Source organism: Felis catus, chromosome B4, assembly GCF_018350175.1.
Source record: "Felis catus isolate Fca126 chromosome B4, F.catus_Fca126_mat1.0, whole genome shotgun sequence".
Classification (NCBI taxonomy): Eukaryota; Metazoa; Chordata; class Mammalia; order Carnivora; family Felidae; genus Felis; species Felis catus.
In genome coordinates this window covers 72,625,611-72,644,635 of record NC_058374.1, presented here as the reverse complement: position 1 = coordinate 72,644,635, position 19,025 = coordinate 72,625,611, and the positions used below count along the sequence as shown (strand labels likewise).

Below are 19,025 nucleotides of genomic sequence, written 5' to 3'. Positions count from 1 at the left end.
GGCTGGTGGACTAGGGGTCTGGGCCTCACTACAGGCTGGCTAGGACACCCTGACTGCTCTTGTCTGTGCTGTCATGGTGGAGGGTGAATGCAAACCATGGGGCTCACCAGTGCCTCTCACCCAGAGAGAGTTCTAGCAGCTCCCCTGCTATTGGACAGGGTTCTAGGGCTGGTTCCTGTGTTTTCTTGTTGCCTTTGTAAACCGTGGCCTTTTCTCGTGTCCAAGGGCAGATGAATCTACTCAGGGTCCCTCTGAACTATCCCTCCTCACTACGGTTTGCAATGAGGATGGCAGCTCCATTTGTTACCAGGTCGTTGGGTCTCTTGCTATTCTCTTCGTGGTCTTTTGTTGTGCAAAAGTTCGTTCCGTCAGTCTTGTTCTTCAGGAGAAATTGCTCTAAGATAGGTGTTGGTTTGGTGTCTGTGGAGGGAGATGAATTCGGGATCTCCCATATTGCCATCTTGGACCAGGACGCCAAGCCCAACTAACAACGATTTTGTATGTTATGGTATTCTTAAAGTAAGCTACAGAAAAAAGAAAATTATAAGGAAGTGAAAATACATTTATAGTACTGTATTTTTAAAAAATTATAAAAAAAATCTGTATATAAGTGGACCTATCAAGGTCAAACAGGAGTTGTTGAAGGGTCAACTGTATTTAAGATCTCCTCATCCCCTGCAAATGAGAGGGGTTTCTTAGCTTACGAAATGAACTTCTGGTCAGCCGTTTGCTGAACTTAAAAGACTTAACGGGTGAGAATAACATTAGTGCTGGTCTCAAGAGTGTCACATAAGGATCAGAAAAGACTTCTTCCTGTTGGTCTAGTTATAGAGTTTTCCTGGAAGCCCAATGAGATTTAAGCTGGCTAATTAAACAAATCAAATACATACACATATACATGGAATGAGTTAAAATCTGGGTATGTTGTACAGGATAAACACATTGATTTTTATAATGAGATGTTCCTTTATTTTCTTTTCCGTAATTTCCCTTTCTGTACCCAGGGCCACAGTAGGTTCAGAGCCTTTCTGGGATTATTAGCGATTTGCCCTCTCTGAGGGGCACTGTCTCCTGCAATCATGGTTTAGCATACAGAAGCCAACTTTATGTATTTAGAGAAAAATGCCTCTTCCTCCTTGCTGACGTAGCCTGACTCCAGCGTACCTGGTGTGGTGAGCAGAGGTGGGCTGGTTTTCAGCTCCCACCTGGTCTCAGGCTTGGTATCCTGGGCAGGGCTCAATCCCAACAACTGGTTTTTAGCAGTTGTGGCTGAAAACCCACACCCAATTTTTTTCCCAGAAAAATCATGTTTAAAGTAAGTGTAGGCTGTGAAAAATATCATTTACACAAAAGCACACATTTGGTATCTAGATGATGATTGAGATATATGTGCTCTCCTTAAAAACATGAAGACAGAGTAGACCACAGTGCTGTTTTTAAAAATGAATTTACTAAAATGCTTATAATTATAAAAGAATATTAAAATGCACAGAAATTCACAAAACATTACAAACTTTACATCTTATGCCACAGTGTATGAAAGCATCATGTATATTTCAGTTCTACTTTCGTTAAGCTGCTCATCCATTTTAAGTTTTCAAACATCTTAACATATAATAGGCACAATGAGAAAATGGTACAAGCAGTGTTTCAATAACAGAGCACATTCTGCCCTCCCCCCCCCCCCCCCCCGTGAATGAATTACTGTTTTCTGAAATCCAAGATGCACCCACGGATAATTACAAGGGAAGGCATTTGGTGACGGTTTACAAGATGGCCTTGCTTAGTTTTCAAACAAAAACGATAGCTTTCCCTTTCTATTGACACATCTAAAATATTTGAGGGATATTTAAAGGAAAATCTCCTGAGTATTTTGGTCTAATGCTTCAATCTGTTAAAATTCACAAGCATTACAAAAGGATATACAATGAAACATTCTCTAGTGGTTAACACTGGGCAGGTCTAGGGCCAGGTATTCCTTTCACAGGGGCACTGTCACACACCCCCTTTTTCTTGGGGTGCTGCTGCTTACATTTACAGACCCAGCCCAGTGACTGCCTGCAGACACAGTCCCACATTTGTCTTCACACTGACAAGTCAGCACTAGAGTTCCATTAACACTGTCGGTGTCACAGGTGACCCCGGATCCCCACTACCTCGCCGCTTAGGGGACTATTGGCAGTGTCACACGTATTTTCTGCCTTTAAAAATGTAGAGTTTTTTCCCCTCCTGTCCACAAAAGCACATTTTAAACTATGAAGGCAATTTACGAAAGATGGTTTATGAAAAACACACATGCACACTTTTTAAAGTTCTAGTTTATATACAAGCAGATAAGGCAAAAAACATTTCCTTCTCTATGCTCCCATAAACAGTGAGTAGTTGGCAAATCCAACACGAGGAGATAGTCCTGCGCTTCAAAGAGCTGAGGTACTAGGGGCAGAAGTGACGCCACTTCAGGAGCAGTGTCACAGGTGAGCCGGGGAAAGGAACAGCTGCACCCAGTCTGGGCGGGATGAGAAGCCGGGACGAAACTCCTTTCTTGCTCCCTGTGCAGTCAGAGCGCGTGCGGCCTGTTGAGAGCACTCGTTCACATTGTTAACATGATCAAGAAAGTTAGTGAAATGTTGTCCCCTGTCCATTGGGACAATGCAAAAGTCCAGGATACTGCTTTATGAATCCTACATAAATAGTGATTTTGGTCTCTGGGTCTGTTTGAACATTCATGGCAGGCACTTAGAATCGTGACCTTGAGTTAAGCAGCTCTATTATATCGAGCCTCTAAATCTGCTCGCTGCAACAGGTTTCCTTTTCCTCTGCTGCTGGGATGGAGTGGCTCGGCTCCTATGGCACTTGGGCATGTAGCAGCACCCCAGTGGGTGGCAGTCCACCCGGTAAGAACCCAGTGCCAGACACCCTCTCTTACACCCGGCACTCCCCCGTTACCAGTCAAGGGTGAGCGGTGCGGCCCCGCCTCTTGTCTGGAGCCTACCAGAGGGCCTTGCACCTGAAAGGCAGTAAAGCACAGTAAAGACTGCTGAGTTGAACCACCTGAAGGCAAGATGTGCGTGGTGCAGGCATTCAGCGGGAAGTTAAGTGCAGCTCAGGGAAGGGGTTGTGACCAAACCGCGGCCTGAGGGAGGCTGGAAGCTCAAATCAACACCAGAGTGTCTCTTCCGGATTGGGAGTGATGCGGGTCTATCCCTGCCTCTCTCCTCTCCCCACCACTCCCCTGGTGCGTGCACTTACAGACAAGTTACTGGGCTGGGAACAAGGGAATGGAGGCTGCAGGGAACCACCTTCACCATGGCACATGCTTTGGTATGCTCATCACTTGGATACCCGGAATCCTTGTGGAAAAGGCGCTCCCCACGCAGGGAACCCCGAGCGCCTCACAATTAGAGCACCGGTTGTACTCTTAAGCGCGTGTGCACAGCGCCCTCATGTCACAGTGGCTGCACAGTGAGCGTGGCGATGCCGGTGATCTGTGATGCTGTACCTCCTGGAGCTAATGCATAAAAGGAAACTGGTGGCAAACTGATGGGCTTGTCCTTCCGGACCATTATGTTGATAAAAATGTAATTTTAAGAAACTACGTATCTTTAGAAGAGGTACATTAATTATTCTGGTCAATATGAGTTACAATTCTATTTGAATCTATAACTTTCCCTACTTTTGTCATCTGACTCCCTTGAGATCTGCAAAGCAGTCAACACTGATTAGGCACAGAATGTTCTAAGAGTGCTCCTGGAAGATAAAAAGTGTCACTGCGGATTAGCACAAATACACTTCAGAACCTTGCTATCTTTATTCCGATCCATTAAGTGTGTTTCTTTGAGATGAAAAGATAGGCCAAATTGGAGACGGAAACTATTTCCTCTTACTAAGTGAGGTTTCGTTTTCTGTAGGGATGTGCTAACACACCGACATATTGTGAATTCTTGAGTCTATCTGCCACTTAATATGGCATTCAAACTGAAATTCTGAGTTAGCTATTTTTAATCACACAAAGGGAAGAATGTCTCGTCTTTAACAAAAGTACTGTAAGGGAAAGAGAACTCTGGCACAGATTTGGCTAAGTGAAGAAATGAAACACTGCCTTAAAGGGGACCATGTGCTTGAGAACAGAAAGAAATGAAAATAATCAGACGGAGGGACAGAAATCCATTCTGCTTCGGAAGGGGTAGTTTTTAAGCACACGAAGAGACTTTTTCTGTTACTGAAATTCAAATTTATCAAAAAAGGGTAACATTTCTGGTTTTCCAGGTGATTAGTTTTATGCACTTCTTGATCTAAGTTTCGCACTTTCCAGTTCCTGCGTGGCTGGCTGAAACCGAAAAATAATCTATATGAAAATGGCAATAGCTAAGACTCCTATTTGCCAAAGTGTTTTCACTCAGACATCCTCATTAGTGATTCATAATATATTTTGACGGAATTAAATTCTGTAAAGTGCTTCTCAGAACATAAAGCTCTTATTCTAATTTGGGTCGTAAATTGTTATCTACCACTTCCACCATCCTCTCAGCTATGACCCCCATATTTTTTGTCACATCTTTGAGGTGATTCTCATGAAGAAGCTTTTGCGTTAGGTATTTTTCTCTCTTGATCTTGCTCTTCGTGCTTTTGGATACATCTGGAATTGCATAGGAGATAAAAAATTTCACAGAGTAGATGATGTGCTGTGGGAGAGAAGAAGAAAAAGGTCAGCCGCAACGAAATGGAGGGGAACCCAGAGTTCCTTCCATTGCAGGTCATCTGGCCGCAGATCTGGACACGGGGCTGGGCATTCTACAGACATATCCAATCTCTCCTGCGCTATGTGCCTCCACCCACGAGCTCCATTGTTACTTTAAAAATTGCAAGAATACTATTTGATATGTAGAAGATAATGTGTCTAATGTCTCTGACACTCACCATGACACTGCCAATGCTGTAGTATTTTTGGAGACGTTCCTTTCCTAGCTCCTTCCGGGAGCTCTTCCCCAAAGGTTAACACTACCCTATGTGTGAGTATATCTGTATCATCTTATTTTTGAGAACGAGCTTAACAAATATGTATATATCCCACAGGAATATATTGTTTAGTCTTGTTTGATTTGAGCTTTATAAAAAAGTATGGCAGTCTTTGGAAACTAGTTTCTAAGATTCATCAGTGTTATTGTACATTAACTATAGTCCATTCATTACCAATTCTGCTTAATATTCTCCTGTTTGCATACGCTATAATTTATCCATTCCCCCATCAAAACGTATTGCACTTGTTTCTAGTGTTTGTATTAGAGAAATGATGTTGGGAATGTTTGTGCACTTGGATTCTGGAGGATATCTGTGAGAGTTTCTCAAGGGCATGACCTAGGAGTATAACTGCCAAGACTCTAGGTTACATGAATGTTTAAATTTCCAAGATGGTACCAAAGTATTTTCCAAACCAGTTAAACCAGCTTCCACACCCACCAGCAGTGTGTGATAGTTTCATTTGCTCTCTATTTTTTTTTTTTAAGTTTTAAAAAATGTTTATTTTTGAGAGAGACAGAACACGAGCAGGAGAGGGGCAGAGAGAGAGAGAGGGAGACACAGAATCTGAAGCAGGCTCCAGGCTCTGAGCTGTCAGCACAGAGCCCGATGCAGGACTTGAACTCATGAACTGTGAGATCATGACCTAAGCCCATGTCAGATGCTTAACCGACTGAGCTACCCAGGCGTCCCTTGCTGTATATTCTTGACAGCACTTGTCATCAATTTTTTTTTTAAACCAACACAGAGATTATAAAATGGGCTTTCACTTTGGTCTTACTTTACATTTCCCTGATGACTAATGACGTTGAAGACTTTTTTATTTGTTCAGTACTCACAAGTCTCTGACCTAGCAAGGAGATAGATAAGATACAATAAACAGAGTTAAACATAAATAAGTTGTACATGGTGTTAAAGTGGTAAGAGTTTCTGTGTTACATGGGAGGCAAATTTCATATAGATTTCATACAGATTAGTCTGGATATGCCTCAATGAGCAAAGACTTTAAGGAGGTGAGGGAAACAGCCATGCAGAAATCAAGAGGCAAGACATTCGAAGCAGAGGGAACAGCCAGTGCAGAGTCTATGTGACGAAAGCCTACAGGCTATATTTCAAGTACTGGCAAGGCAGGAGTGGAGCGGGTGAGGAAAGGTGACTTGAGAGTGATAACAGAGCTTGGCTAGACTGTGTGAGGCCTTGCATGTCACAGTGAGGACTTTGGCTTTTACTCCGTGACATATGAAGGCAGTAGGGAGCCCAGTTAGCAGACTGCGGCCCTAAGTCAGGCCAAAAATGGCCTAATTACCAACCTGGTGGTAGCAGCAGAGTTGGTAAGAAGTGTTCAGATCTGTGATGTACTTTCAAAGGAAAAGCCAACAGGACTGTATGTGGAGTAAGTGGGGGGACTCCCAAGAATTCTACCCTGAGCAAGCAGTGACATGGAACTGCCATGACTGAGAGGGGGCAGACTCACTGTGGACAGAACATTTAGGGCAGGACAGAGAGAACATTCCAACTGAATTTAAGAAAATATGGGCACTTGGGGCAGTAGATTTATGTGTTAGATATCCAAGCAGAAAGGTCAAGTGGGCGTTTGGATTCATGGGTTGAGTTCAGGAGAGAGGTGTTCCGGAGATATCTATATATCTATATACATATATTGTGAGTCACTGGCATATAGATGGCATTTAAAGCCAACGGACTGCATGAGATCATCAAGGTTGTGAGGAGAGAGAAAAGATGACAACCAAAGAAAGAGCCCCAGGATCACTAAGAGAAGGAAGGGACTAGCAATGCAATTAAGAAGGGACTTAAGGTAAGAGAAAAGGCAAAAAAAAAAAAAAAGTGTTTTCCTGGGAGCCAAGTGAGGAGTAACAGTAACTTCAAGGAGGAGAGAATGATCAGCTTCTGTGTCAAATGCTTCGATACACTAGGTAATATGAGGGTGGAGAATATTTGAGATGAGAGGTACTAGTGTGTCTCAATTATGGAAATTATACAGTGAAGAGGCAAACAATATTGTGGGCAAGAGAGGTTTTTATTTTCTATCTATTTCTGAGGTAGGTAATATTTATAGATAGGTGGATTTTCTACGTTATGTCACCCTGATATTTCTGGGATAAACCAATGTGGTCTGATGTCATCTTTAAGAAGTAGATTGCTAGATTCTGGGGCACCTGGGTGGCTCAGTCAGTTAGGTGTCCGACTCTTGACCTTGGCTCAGGACATGGTTTCATGGTTTGTGGGATTGAGCCCTGCATCAAGCTCTGTGCTGGCAGCACAGAGCCTGCTTTAGATTCTCTGCCTTTCCCCCTGCTTGCACGCATGCTCTCTCTCACTCTGAAAATAAATAAACTTAAAAGAAGTATATTGCTAGATTCAATTGGCACATTTTAGGAAGATCTTTGCGTCTATGTAATGAGTGAGACTGGTTTAGAATTTCCCTTTCTCTTTCTCCTGTCTGATTTTAAGATGTCTAAGGAGTTGGAGAGTGTTTCCGCTTTCTAATCTCTGGAGGAAACGAAAACGATCTGTTCTAGGAAGTATGGTATTGCTCTCCTGTAAAACCATATGGCCTAGTGTTTTCGTTATGGAAAGATTTTTCAGTAACTCAGAGTTTTGCTATAATTCTAGGTTTACAGTTATCTTCTTTAGCATTTTGAAGAGATTCGACTACTCTCTTCTCACCTCTGTGTTGCTGTTACAGTCTACTCTCACTCCAATTATAATTTTCCTGATCAGTCATCTGTCCTTGTTCTCTGGGCATTTTTATGATCTTATCTTTGGTGAGCTGCACTTCTGTCCCAATCTGTGGAAGCACGGATTTCTGTATTCTTCTTGATGTCTGTTGTGCTTTCTGCTCTGTTCACAGACACCTGTCATTTATTTGGGAAGAATTTGAGCCATTAACTCTTCAAATTGCCTCTCCTCTATGATCCATGGTTTTTTTTCTTCTGTGAATCTTGTGAAAATTGCTTAATCTCTTTTCTGTATTTTCCACTTTCTTCTCTCCCTGTGAGGTGTTGGGAATAATTTTTTTCAGACCTATCTCCCAATTCATTCTGTTTTCAAACTTCTGTTTAATGCATATGTTAATTTTTTTCATTTCAACTATATATTTTTCAAAATTGCCTACTACTTTTTTAGTTTCTTATTGTTTGCTCATTTTTGAATCTGTCATTTCTTTGTTTAAACGTGGTCATTCCTTATCTGATAACAGATACTCTTGAAGTTATTGAGGGTCCAAATTAGTTGCTTTTCTTTTTTTGGCTGAATCTCACTCCTGGGTTTTCTTATTTCCCCTGGTTATTGTTGATCTTTGGAAGTTCATATTTGATTATTTCAATCTGAGAAAAAACTGTGGTCTAAATTGAGGACACTTTTTTCTGCAGAGAATATATACATTTCCTTCTACGATGAGGCAAATTGAGCCCTTTGGGGGCCCCTGGATGAATCCAAGAGTCTCTAGCTCAGCTGGTCCACCTCACTTCTGACCCACTGCTGGGTCTCCTGAGCCTGTAGATGGCATCACTGATAACTGCACTTGTTCTATTTTGACCACCACACCTTTCCCCCTCCTCTTTGTGGATTCTCCTTCCTTCCAGTGAGTTCAAAAGTGCAAAGGACATTTTCTTTTCTCATTAAAAAAACCCTTTCATTATTAGCTGGAAATCACAGGAGTTAGAATAACAGCCCAGGGGACAGACACAAAGGGGAAGCGCAGTGCTTCCCCAACAGGTCTCTGCTCCACAGGTGGCCAGTGGGGGTGGAGGCAGGCCTGGGCATCTATGTGTGATGGGTGGGCCTGGCTGCTAGGACTCAGCGGTCCTCCTCGTCCAGGGACTCTGAGTCCACCTGCACCCTTGGTCGCTCCCAGACTCCCTGGCGGCGTGCGTCCAGTTGGGGGCCCTCCCACATGCCGACATCGTGTAATGGCTCTTCCCGGGAGCCACACCATGGCCCCTCCTCGAAGTTCTGTCCTTCTTCCTGTTCCTTGTCCTCCCTGCTCTCCCCCTTCTGGGAGATTTAAGCTTATTCTAAATGTCTTGTAGTGAAATGGGCCCTCACGGTATCTAGTCAAACCTGATATCAGAAGCAGCAGTGTAAATACTTTGGCAACTCCATATTTGAATATAAACTAGTGATTCTTGCTGATATAGCAGATACTACAGGAAACCACTGATGCTGGTGAGCTAATGATGAATTGTTTCTTCTTCTGTTGATGTTTGTTTAATAGCTACCAAACAATACTAGAAAAATTGTCAAAGCCAGGCAGGCAGCCTATCCCACACTTTTTTCTTGCTAACAGATTCTCATTTTGTTCAGAGCAAACCAAATATCTCCTGCCCCAGCCTATTTTACTGCTGGGAGGAACCGTGAGCTCTAGTTATTGCCAGTGCGATACAGGTGGAAGTCTGCTCTGAAGGCTTCTGGAAAAGCATTTTCTTTGCTGATGCAAAGGAACAGATACAGCTAGCCTCACCTTTCTTTCTCCTTACTGTCTAGAACACAAATGTGTTCTCTGGAGCTGTAGCACTCACGCTGCTGCCATAATGTGATGTGCCCTGAGAAAGTTTCTCGAGAGCAGAGATCACATCTTAGTAGTCTTAAATAAGACCCTTCACAGTCCATCATGCAGCCCCTGTGCCCCAAATTAAAAAAAAAAAAAAAGGCACTCAATACTGAATTGAGAGGGACTGAATCCCCTTAGCAAACATGCGCTCACCTTTTCAAGCAGACAGCCAATTTCATTTTATTAGAGCATTATGGGCATTCTCATGTTAAATTTGATTAATACATGTCCTAAACTAATTATTAGCAAGAGATAAGAATGTATTTGAAGTCAGAGTTGGCAACACTGAATGCTAACAAAAGGTCTGCAAATATACTACCTTATCGACTATTTCAAAGTAGATGTCTCCTACCTCCATGACAATGATAAAAGCCAACTTGGCTGCAATCACGTGCCAGTAATAGATGTTGTGTTTATACTCTTGTGGGTGTCCAGGTGGGTACCGGAAATCACGATACCTGGAAACAAAATGGAAGGATATAAGGAGATAATTCTTCTTGACTAACTACTGTAAGCAGGGGCCCATTTCAAAAGAGGTCATATTTAATACAATGCTCTTTTAAGTTGGACATCATATAAATTTTCTCAGAGTTTAATTTGCTGACAAAATCCTGAAATAACTACTCCCGTAATACTTCACTTAAGATGGTAATGATGTATTCCATCTATGTGAAAACAAACAAAAGTGTTAACATTTTTTTTTTGCCAGTTTCATCCTTGCTTTCTCAAAAGAGTATAACTAAAATGATTCAGCGTATTTTCAGAAACAGGTTTATAAATTTATTTACATAACGTATCCTCAGGCTTCACTCAGCCACACGCGATCTCTCTCTGTAAAGAGTAGCACCCATCTGCTTGTTACACTTTTCAAACTCTTGTCCTTATGAGATGTCATGTGCTATGTGCTACTGCTGTTGGTGTCTTCCCTCAGGTAGCACATCTCAAATTTCCTACCTGTAATCTATTTGACCTAGAAGAGTCTAACAACTGTTTAGAATTATGTCAAGTAAAAGTAAGCAGATTCGACGTGGGATTCTCAAGAGGCTCTACAGTGTGTAAATTTGAAACACTTATTTGGGGCTTTTTTCTGGTTTCTTGGTTGTGTTGCTGAGAATTTGAACCAGAAAAGGGTTTGAGGAGTTGAGCTAAATGAGTATTTAGAGCCTCTTCTGGGTTAAGACTATGATTTAAAAAACAAACTCTTGGGGCACCTGGGTGGCTCAGTTGGTTAAGCATCTGACTGGTTCAGGTCATGATCTCACAGTCCGTGAGTTCAAGCCCCATGTCAGGCTCTGTGCTGACAGCTCAGAGCCTGGAGCCTGCTTCGGATTCTGTCTCCCTCTTTCTGCCCCTCTCTCAAAAAATAAACATTAAAAAAAATTTTTTTAAAGGATTTTAAAAAACAAACTCTATGACCTATAGTGAACAAACTATCAATTAGTGATTTACTTGACATCTACTGACTACAGTTGACCTTACTGGCCATTACAATCAATGCAGAGAGCTCTGGAATACTTTCAGAGAATACTTCTGGGCTAGGCTGAGGTATTTACATTTCTCATTTTTGTATTTCTTGAAGTGAGAGTGATAGTTTGTCATCACTAAATACATCAGGTTGTGCTTGGATAACAGATTCGTCATACCAACTGAATGAACTTGTTTTTTGGAACTCCTTGCATTTCTTCATTTCTAAGATACAAACAAAACTTTTCTCTCGGATCAGTATCCCTGTAATCATTTGAAAACCTCATCTTTTTTTTTTTTTAATTTTTTTTTCAACGTTTATTTTTGGGACAGAGAGAGACAGAGCATGAATGGGGGAGGGGCAGAGAGAGAGGGAGACACAGAATCGGAAACAGCTCCAGGCTCTGAGCCATCAGCCCAGAGCCTGACGCGGGGCTTGAACTCACAGACCGCGAGATCGTGACCTGGCTGAAGTCGGACACTTAACCGACTGCGCCACCCAGGCGCCCCGAAACCCTCATCTTTATATCATGTTTTATTGTTTCATTTGAAAGTTCTGACCTCTGTCTGTATTAACTTTTAGATCTTTTCCTTTTTTAAGTTTGGCTGAAAAGAAAGCTAGGAAAAAATGTCTTCAGCAATTTTATTTAGAATTACATTACAATAAAAGTCCTTTAAAAGATGAAGTGCATTTTTAAACACGTCAGCAGAACTTGCCTGCATGTGGTATGTTTTTCAAGCCCAGAATATGGATTTCCTTTGCTTCTGTTTTTGAAGTCTGCGATGTTGAAGTAGGAAAGAGTGTTGTTGATGTATCCCTCCATGGTGTAGTGGGTGTGGTCCCCATAGGGAGGGACGGAGAAGGACCAGTAATACACCAGGCGGGGGATCATGTCTGATGTGAAAGCGATGATCATGGCCTATATTGGGAGGAAAACAGTAAGGGGATGTTAATTTAGAGCCTTTATAGCTATGGTTAACACATGTGCCAGAATTATAGTTTCATCAGTTGATTTTTTTTTAAAACTGAAAGATTCAGAAACTTTAATTCTTTCCTGTCTAATGGACATAGATAGTGAAGTCCTAAAGTCTTTGAGCAGCTGCTTTAAAGAATAGTTACTTCCTCTTGTCTTCAGTTCAAATAAGGGCTGTCCAGAAGTCCACCTACAATTGGAAAGCAAAAGCTGGCAAGTTGCCTGTTTCTTTTTTTTTTTTTTTAATGTTTATTTATTTTTGAGACAGAGAGAGACAGAGCATGAACGGGGGAGGGTCAGAGACAGGGAGACACAGAATCTGAAACAGGCTCCAGGCTCTGAGCTGTCAGCACAGAGCCCGACACGGGCTCGAAATCAAGGACTGTGAGATTATGACCTGAGCTGAGGTCGGCCACTTAACCAACTGAGCCACCCAGGTGCCCCAAGTTGCCTGTTTCTTAAGTACAGCAAGAATAATTGTAGACCATCGTATCCTGGATAACTCGAGTTGCTTGCATATATTATATATAAATTAGATTTTCATAAATTAGAATATTATACAATTCAATCAATCTTGGAACTCTACTAGATATAATTTTCAGCTTTCTTATATGATTTAGAAGACCGTTTTGTAGAAGTAATATTAGGGTCAATATTATAATAATTTGGCCTTATACAATTCCTTTGTAGAATTTATAATTGATATAAAACTGATCTTTTAAATCCCTTGACTCTTAAAAATAGAATATAAATTGAATAAAATATATTTCCTTGATCTAATAATGGTCTTCAAATTCATACTTTTTCCCCTAGAGTGTCTTGATTTATTTATACAAGTCAACCCATAGTCTGATTTTAAACTCTCAGTATATACTTATGTATGTTGCTTCATTAGAAAACAAGAATTTTTTAAATTAACTTTAAAATGTAGGAAGCAAGAAAGCATACTGGAGTTATTTCATTCATATAGTCAAATGTATGCCTATTTTATAAGATCTAGTGTCTAGGGGCGCCTGGGTGGCTCAGTCAGTGGGGCGTCTGACTTCGGCTCAGGTCATGATCTCGAGGTCCGTGAGTTCGAGCCCCACGTTGGGCTCTGTGCTGACAGCTCAGAGCCTGGAGCCTGTTTCGGATTCTGTATCTCCCTCTCTCTCTCTCTGACCTTCCCCCATTCATGCTCTGTCTCTCTCTGTCTCAAAAATGAATAAACGTAAAAAAAAAAAAATTAAAAAAAAAAGATCTAGTGTCTAAGCTTCTAAGCTTCAAAAAGGCTAACTGGACAAAGTTATGAACATTATCATAGTTATGTTCTCAAATTAAAGGAATAAATATAGGTCAATTTTAAACGTGGGCCTGTGTCTGGCAGACCTCTATTAGGATGCAAAGCTATTATGAATTACATGAATTTTCTCTAAAATTCTTTAATTTGGGCTTTAAACTCTCCAATGTGTAAAACTGGCTTGAAGGAAGAAGTAAGGAATATACTTAAATCCATATTCTATGTGAATAAACAAAGTTAAACGATTCAGTCATTTATTGAGGCAGAAAGACAACGTGATTTTTAATACTATTCATCTGAACATGTGGTTTAGCTGCAGAGAGACCACAAGCCAACAAACAAGATCTCAGTCAGAGCAAGAAAAACAACTAAGGGGCTTTTCTATTGCAAAATGACCCCCACTAGTAGACCAGCTTTGTCATTTCCTCCCAAGTGTGCCTGTGTCTGCTTCTGGCTGGTGGAGGGGGGAGGGGGTAAGGCGAGAATATTTTACTTTGCCAGATTTGAATAGTTTAAAATTTCCTGTTATCATTTAACTATAGCTTTTTACAGAATCACCTGCAGATGTGCTCCAGGAAGCTGCAAAAATTCCAACAAGGAAGATAATTCTCTTGTCTTCTGACAAGATATTTTTCCTCCTGAATTGAGCTGCTTTGAGACACGCTGCAAGAGTACAAATAAATGCAGTGTGCTTCATTTCCTATGCTGTTCTGAACACAATTTTCCATTTATATCAAACTAAATTAAAATTGGTCTTCAACGGCAGATACTGTGGCCTGATACAACCGTGTCAATTCAGCTTCTTTGCTGGGGACTAGCAGCTTTAAAATGAATGATTCGATGTCCATTCTCATCCCTGGTGGCTATTCTCTTCTTCCTACAGTTAAAAGCTCCCCTATTATGGAAAGTTAGCACTTGAGTGCCCAGTACATTTTGGAGGCACATATTAGGAGTGTGAGGGGATAATTTACATGTTTCATTCTTATAGGCATATATACAAACGTCCACAGAACCTGCATCTTGGAAGCTGTAACAAATCCTAATAATATGGGAAAGAAAAGGATTGTCCATCATTCAATCAATGATCTAAAAAGCAGTTTTCCTACGGTACAATGAAACGATGCCTAAGTTGTAAGAAGAAACAACTACTGGATAAGAACCAGCAGCACCAATTAGCAAGCACGCATGTGCCTGTGTGTGTATACACAGACACATCCACACAGAGTAGACCTAGAAACACAGCCAGTACCCCATCTGTGCTAATGGAGTGGAGCCATCCTGGGGATACCAGGAAAAGGTGCCTGACACAAGCAAACCAGAGTGCTGAGGACTGGGCAGTAAGAGTCATTTGAATTTTCTGGCTAGCTGAAGGTCAAACAAAAACGCTTTTAGTTTCAAACCTTGTTGCTAAAATTTTCCTAACGTACACAATTCCACGTTCCTGCCTTGCTTAGTGTTGTATAGCATATTTAATGTGACAGATTAATTCTTTCATGATTGTAACACAGTGGACGTTGAAGGTGTGGGTTACTTGGGTGAATGGAAAATGATACAACCTAGCAGTTGTTTTTGTGTGTGTGTGTGCGCAATTTGTAACTTTCTCCAAAAAGTAGGGATAACATACAATTCAGATAAATTGAGGGTTCTTGACGGGTGGTGACAGCTGGGTTCCAGATAACTTGCTTTGTTGTGTAAAACTGTAACCACAAGAACTGTAAAATTCTTGTGCCTTTAGTTTAGACACCTGTTGGAAGTCTACACAGAGTCACTATTACTGATGATGGATAATGATGATAAAACAGCAGCAGCTAACGTTCCATGAGGACCAGGCTCTGTGCATTCCATGCATTAACTCACTGAAGTCCTTGGTCATCCTTTATGGTATATAATATTCTTAAAATATGCGATAGGGAATTATTCAATTTACAAACAATAAAATGAAGCTGTGACGTGTTAAGGCCTGGCCCAAGGTCATGCAGCTGGGAAGCTACAATACTGACAGGTGGACTGAGAGTCTGGCCTGTGACTGCAATGTTGAGTATGTTCCCTCATCCAGAAGACTGACCCACAGGCACTGAGTTCTGTTCTGTTTCTACAGGTGCTTGTGGGAAAAGACTGGGGACTCAGGGCAAGTGTGGCTTAACTAAGAAATGAAAACTGGGATATCATCTTTTGGGGATTGTCAGTGACCCAGGAGTAAAATGGGTAGTGAACTAAGGGAGGAAATAGCCCTAATTGTAAGCATATTTCTAAGGAAAGTGCTCATCCCCCTGCTGGGCTGGCATGGAAATTGTTCTCCCTGAAAACTCCCTGCTGGCCTGTGTTTTAAAAAAAAGGGGTGGGGGAGGAGGGTGCGGGGGTGGGCAAAGAGAGACTGTTCAGATTGGTCCAAAATCTATACAGGTTGTTCTGTTCCCTCAGAGCTGGGACACATGCAGGGTATGAGGCTGCTTAGCTAATGACTAGAGGGTGGCCAGCAAAGGCCAAGGGGACAGACGGGGTGGGGAGGAGAGATGGGACCCACCCTAAAGCCCCCCCTCCTTGAAGAACCCTAGGAGACATGATTGGAACACACAAAGTGTGTGAACATACTTCATCATCAAATAGTCAATATTTTAAATTGATAGTTTGTAATATATAGTAAAATATGGTAGAAGGATAGTTCTTATTTGCGGGCAGTAAACACTGTAAGTGGGCAGATGTCTATCTCTATTACAACAGCACTATTGTATAGCTCTTTTTATAGTCGCATCAGGATTAAGAGAGTTGGTACTTACTGTTATTACTATTACTATGTTCCTGTTAAATAAAAACGTTAGCAAATGAGCAATGATAGTATCATGGTCACTCTTAGCAACTGCCTCTGTAAGAGCTCTTGACTTTGTAAATCATTAATAAATAATTACAAACAATTAAAAACATTAAAAAATATAATAACAATTACAGTTATAACAACTGTTTTTATACAGATGATAGTACCGGCATCTCCCTCCCATTAGAAAAAAATATCAAACATTTGATTCTTTAGGTAGCGACACTAATGCATTTTGGACTTTTCAAGGTCTTTACCCTGCGAAGCCTATGTTTACTCACATTGGTCACCACAGCCAGAATCGCTATTCCTTGCATGATGGGCTGCCAGGCTCCGATGTCTTGGGCTTTTTCTGGAACCATGCGTCTATACTGGGTAGTCATTTTCCATGCGTCCACTCTTATTTCCAATATATTGTTCACCAGAGCCAACAGGGGGGCCAGTGGAAAAGAGGCCACAAATAAGGTGACGAACCCAAACTGAATAACTGTCAATGGAATGGACACACATCATGGAGTGGTGGATGGATGGAAGGACAACGTATTTTCCTTTACTCTTACAAAGAAAGAAAAAGGCAAACAAACTAAATCCGAAAGAGAAAAGACATCCATGGTAATAACAATGTTCAACAAAAGACAAATATGAAATATCTGGAAAGACGACTAATTATAACCAGTTTCTATCACATGTATACACTTAACAGGAAAAATAGACCTAAAATCTTTAATCAACTCAAGTTATTTGCTGGTATTAAAGTTGGGACACTCTCAGTACTCACTCTCTGTTGAAATAACAGAATGTTGGAAGATGATTCATGATTTTGGGTTAAAAAAAGAAAAGGAGTATTGTGGAAGTATCTAACAAGTTCAAAAGAAATAAGAAATGTACTTTTGGGAAGGCTATGTGTAGAGAATGTTAGAGGAAATATGCTGCAAATAGGCAAATGAGCGACCTTCCCTGAGTCTGCAAACGCCAAGTTGCCATGCCTTCAGAGAATTTGTAATATTATTACAAATCACAGAAATGTATGTGACAAAATTATCTTAATAAGGCAAAATATAATCCTTCAAGAATTTTTATCTGGAATTGGTTGCCATCTATGTGGTCATATTAGGTAAATATCCAAGTGAGGGGTTAGAAGTACTTTTCTCCTTGTAATTTAGCTGGCATTGCTATAGATGGGCGGCAGAGATTGGGGCAAGCTGTACCACAGGGAGGTAAAGGTTAGAAATAAGGCCAGAGATCTAAAAGAAATCTTTCAAGTAAACGAGTACAGATATGGGACTAAGGCTGTGAATGCCAGGAAGATTTACAGCCCCTTTACAGCTACTGCTCAGAACAGGGACAGGGACCAATCAGGCGAGGAAGGGCAAGACTGTGGAGGGGTATGTAGGTAGAAGGAGCTGGCATGCTCTTCTGGTCTGAGAAGCCAGGGTATGCTGCAGAAGAACAGAGAGGGCTGGAAAGATCTGGGAAGTCCACAGGCCAGGCAAGAGCCACCGTCTTCAGGGAAGACAGACAATTACCGGAGTTGATGATACCATAGATGTTGACACCAATGCTTGGTATTATGCTGCTGACTGTGTCTATGCATCACCTACCCCTAAATGAATTCATCTGCCTGCTAGGGGCCAGGCAAGTAATAGAAATGTGTGGAGTGGGTGCAGTCAAATGTGGTAAACTGGCAAGTGCATAGCCTAATGAAATGGAAGGAACTGCATACAGTTGCCATGTTGGAATGAGGGTCCAATGTTGCCTGATCTTATTATTCAAGAGAAGCCAGAAATGAGGACTATGCAAGCAGTCAACCCAGTTAAAAATCCAAAACAGAAAAGATGTTATTTATAATGACAACAAAAGTATAGACTATTTGGGAAAAAGTTAGTGAGAAATGTTAACAAGGTATGATAATGGTCTTAAAAAAAGAAAACAAATAATGATAAATGAATGAATGGTAGGATGTAGCATATGCTTCTTAATTGGGCAGACTCAAGATGGGGGGACTTATATCAATTTTTTTCTCCAAAATATAATTTAGAATTCCAATACAAATTCAGTTAGTGATCCCAAATGGGTATTTTTTTTTTTTAAAGCTGAAAGAGGATGCTAAAGTTTTTCAAGAAATATACACAAGTACACAAGTAAAATAATGAAAAGGAATGCTTCAACTGACAGGAGAGACATTCTGGAAGAGGATACAATAGGTCTACCTCTGAGAGATTCTAATAACGTATATTATTATGCTCTGGAATTGAAACAGTTTAGAACTAGTGCATTAATAGTATGAATTAAACAGAATTGATGCAGATATTCATGGGAGTTTACTATATTATAAAAAGTGATGCTTCAAATCAGTGGATTCAAGTGTTGGAGCAATCAGCTACATCACTGGAAAAAACTGGTATGGAGTCCTCCCTTTTGACATCAAAAGAGAGATGGATTCATTGAAAAATAATGCACCAGAAAAACCAACATGGTATCATCTGTTTTGGTATTCAAGCGAGAAGAACTTTCTAAGCTTTGAAATGAAGAACAAAAAAGACCTACCGATTCTGCAAGGCAATAAATACCCAATGTAAAAACAAAAATAATCCTTGTCCAAAACTTTTCCATAACCCTATATTGCTAATATGCTCTATGCTTACTTCTTCACTTTGAGTTTCTTGAAAAAGTACCTCAACTATTTCTCTGCTTATTCCCTCCTCAAAGCCCTATATCCTGCCATGGCCCTCTCTATGCTCACTATGCAGTGGCTGCAGATTTCAAAGCCAGGGTACATTTTCAGTCCTTATTTGATTGCTAGGCAGCTTTTGATATGGCCAAACATTTCCCTCTCAGTGGAATGCCTTCCCCCTGACTTCTGTTTTACTTAAATAATTTTAAAAAGCGAAGGTGTGTGTGTGTGCA

General features: G+C 40.9%; 1 protein-coding gene across 2 annotated transcripts in view; it reads right to left on the bottom strand.

Annotated features, from left to right (window-relative positions):
* Nucleotides 1-1,432: 1,432 nt before the first annotated feature.
* ANO6 (anoctamin 6) overlaps nucleotides 1,433-19,025 on the bottom strand; it is a 198,322-nt gene continuing 180,729 nt past the window's right edge. For both annotated transcript variants that reach the window (XM_023256976.2, XM_023256977.2), the window contains 4 exons: nucleotides 16,400-16,605; nucleotides 11,771-11,973; nucleotides 9,942-10,047; nucleotides 1,433-4,682 (listed from right to left, as the gene is read on the bottom strand). In XM_023256976.2, coding sequence (XP_023112744.1) covers nucleotides 4,476-4,682; nucleotides 9,942-10,047; nucleotides 11,771-11,973; nucleotides 16,400-16,605 — 722 coding nt within the window. In that variant the 3' untranslated portion in view covers nucleotides 1,433-4,475. The remainder of the gene's footprint in view (nucleotides 4,683-9,941; nucleotides 10,048-11,770; nucleotides 11,974-16,399; nucleotides 16,606-19,025) is intronic.